General features: G+C 53.5%; 1 protein-coding gene across 1 annotated transcript; it reads right to left on the reverse strand.

Annotated features, from left to right (window-relative positions):
- Window positions 1-412: 412 nt before the first annotated feature.
- On the reverse strand, window positions 413-1372 carry LOC309603449 (olfactory receptor 14C36-like; the record flags this gene model as incomplete). Its single annotated transcript, XM_082338298.1, has 1 exon — window positions 413-1372. The coding sequence occupies one exon, from the start codon at window positions 1370-1372 to the stop codon at window positions 413-415; it is 960 nt and encodes a 319-aa protein (XP_082194424.1).
- Between the last annotated feature and the right edge of the window lie 227 nt (window positions 1373-1599).

Consider the following 1599-nt stretch of genomic DNA (forward strand, 5'->3'; position numbering starts at 1 on the left):
AGGCAGATCCCTGTCGATCATTCACCATCTCCAGAGGAACTGGGCACCCACAGGTGAAGGCTCAGCCCAGGCCCATTCTCTAACACATTGCCCCATGCCCTCCTCTCCCCATCCCATGGAGAAGCCAAGCAAAGCAGCATGGCACTGTGGGGGCAATTTGTTCAGCCCGACCTCAGCTTTGGCAGAAGAGCCCAACCTCCAGGCACCAGCATTGAGGAAATCCCCTTTTATTCCAGAGATGCGACATGGGAGGCGAGCTGTACCATTGTGCCAGCCACATGTGAACAGGCCTCTGGGTCAGACAGGCTGGGTTCAGGCCTCTGGTGGAGTGGAGTGGATGCAAGCATGGACAGATGCGGTTATCACAGATCAATTGCCCAAAACACAAGAGGTTCCGGAGCTGAATTTGAAATCACTTCTGAAGAGACACGAGCAGGTTAATGCTGCTGGAAAGAGCTGATTGAATCAGCTTCTTCAATGTGTCTTTAAGCTCCTGGTTCCTCATGCTGTAGATGAGGGGGTTCACTGCTGGAGGCACCACTGAGTACAACACTGCCACCACCAGATCCAGCGATGGGGAGGAGATGGAGGGAGGCTTCAGGTAGGCAAACATGGCAGTGCTGATAAACAGGGAGACCACGGCCAGGTGAGGGAGGCATGTGGAAAAGGCCTTGTGCTGTCCCTGCTCAGAAGGGATCTTCAGCACAGCCCTGAAGATCTGCACATAGGACACCACAATGAAAACAAAACACCCAAATTCCACAAAGATACTAACCACAATAACCCAAACTTCCCTGAGGTAGGCATCTGAGCAGGAGAGCTTGAGGATCAGGGGGATTTCACAGAAGAACTGGTTTATGACATTGCCTTGGCAGAGTGGGAGTGAAAATGTACTGGCAGTGTGCAGCAGAGAAGTGAGCAAACCACCGCCCCAGGCAGCTGCTGCCATGTGGACACAAGCTCTGCTGCCCAGGAGGGTCCCATAGTGCAGGGGTTTGCAGATGGCAACGTAGCGGTCGTAGGCCATGATAGTGAGGAGAAAATATTCCCCTACCATGAAGAAGGGAAAGAAAAAGATCTGGGCAGCACATCCCTGGTAGGAGACAGCCCTGGTGTCCCACAGGGAATTGACCATGGCTTTGGGAACAGTGGTGGAGATGGAGCCCAGGTCGAGCAGGGCAAGGTTGAGGAGGAAGAAATACATCGGGGTGTGGAGGTGGCGGTCGCAGACTATGGCAGTGATGATGAGGCCGTTGCCCAGGAGGGCAGCCAGGTAGATGCCCAGGAAGAGCCAGAAGTGCACGAGCTGCAGCTCCCATGTGTCTGCGAATGCCAGGAGGAGGAACTCGGTGATGGAGCTGGCATTGGACATTTGCTGCCTCTGGGCACAGGGACCTGTGCAAGGAGGAAAAGTCATTGACAAGTTAGGGGAGACTTTTCTGAGCAAAACTAAAAGCCATTTCCTACAGACCCTCCCCTTGCTGCACATAAACACGCATAAACACACACATATTTTCCTTTTCTAGGAGACCTTCCTTCAGCTCCATGGCTGAAGCTGTGCTTTGTGCTGGTTGAATGTGCCATGAGGAGCTGGGCCTC

Source organism: Platalea leucorodia (assembly GCF_965183815.1).
Source record: "Platalea leucorodia genome assembly, contig: HAP1_HAP1_SCAFFOLD_90, whole genome shotgun sequence".
Classification (NCBI taxonomy): domain Eukaryota; kingdom Metazoa; phylum Chordata; class Aves; order Pelecaniformes; family Threskiornithidae; genus Platalea; species Platalea leucorodia.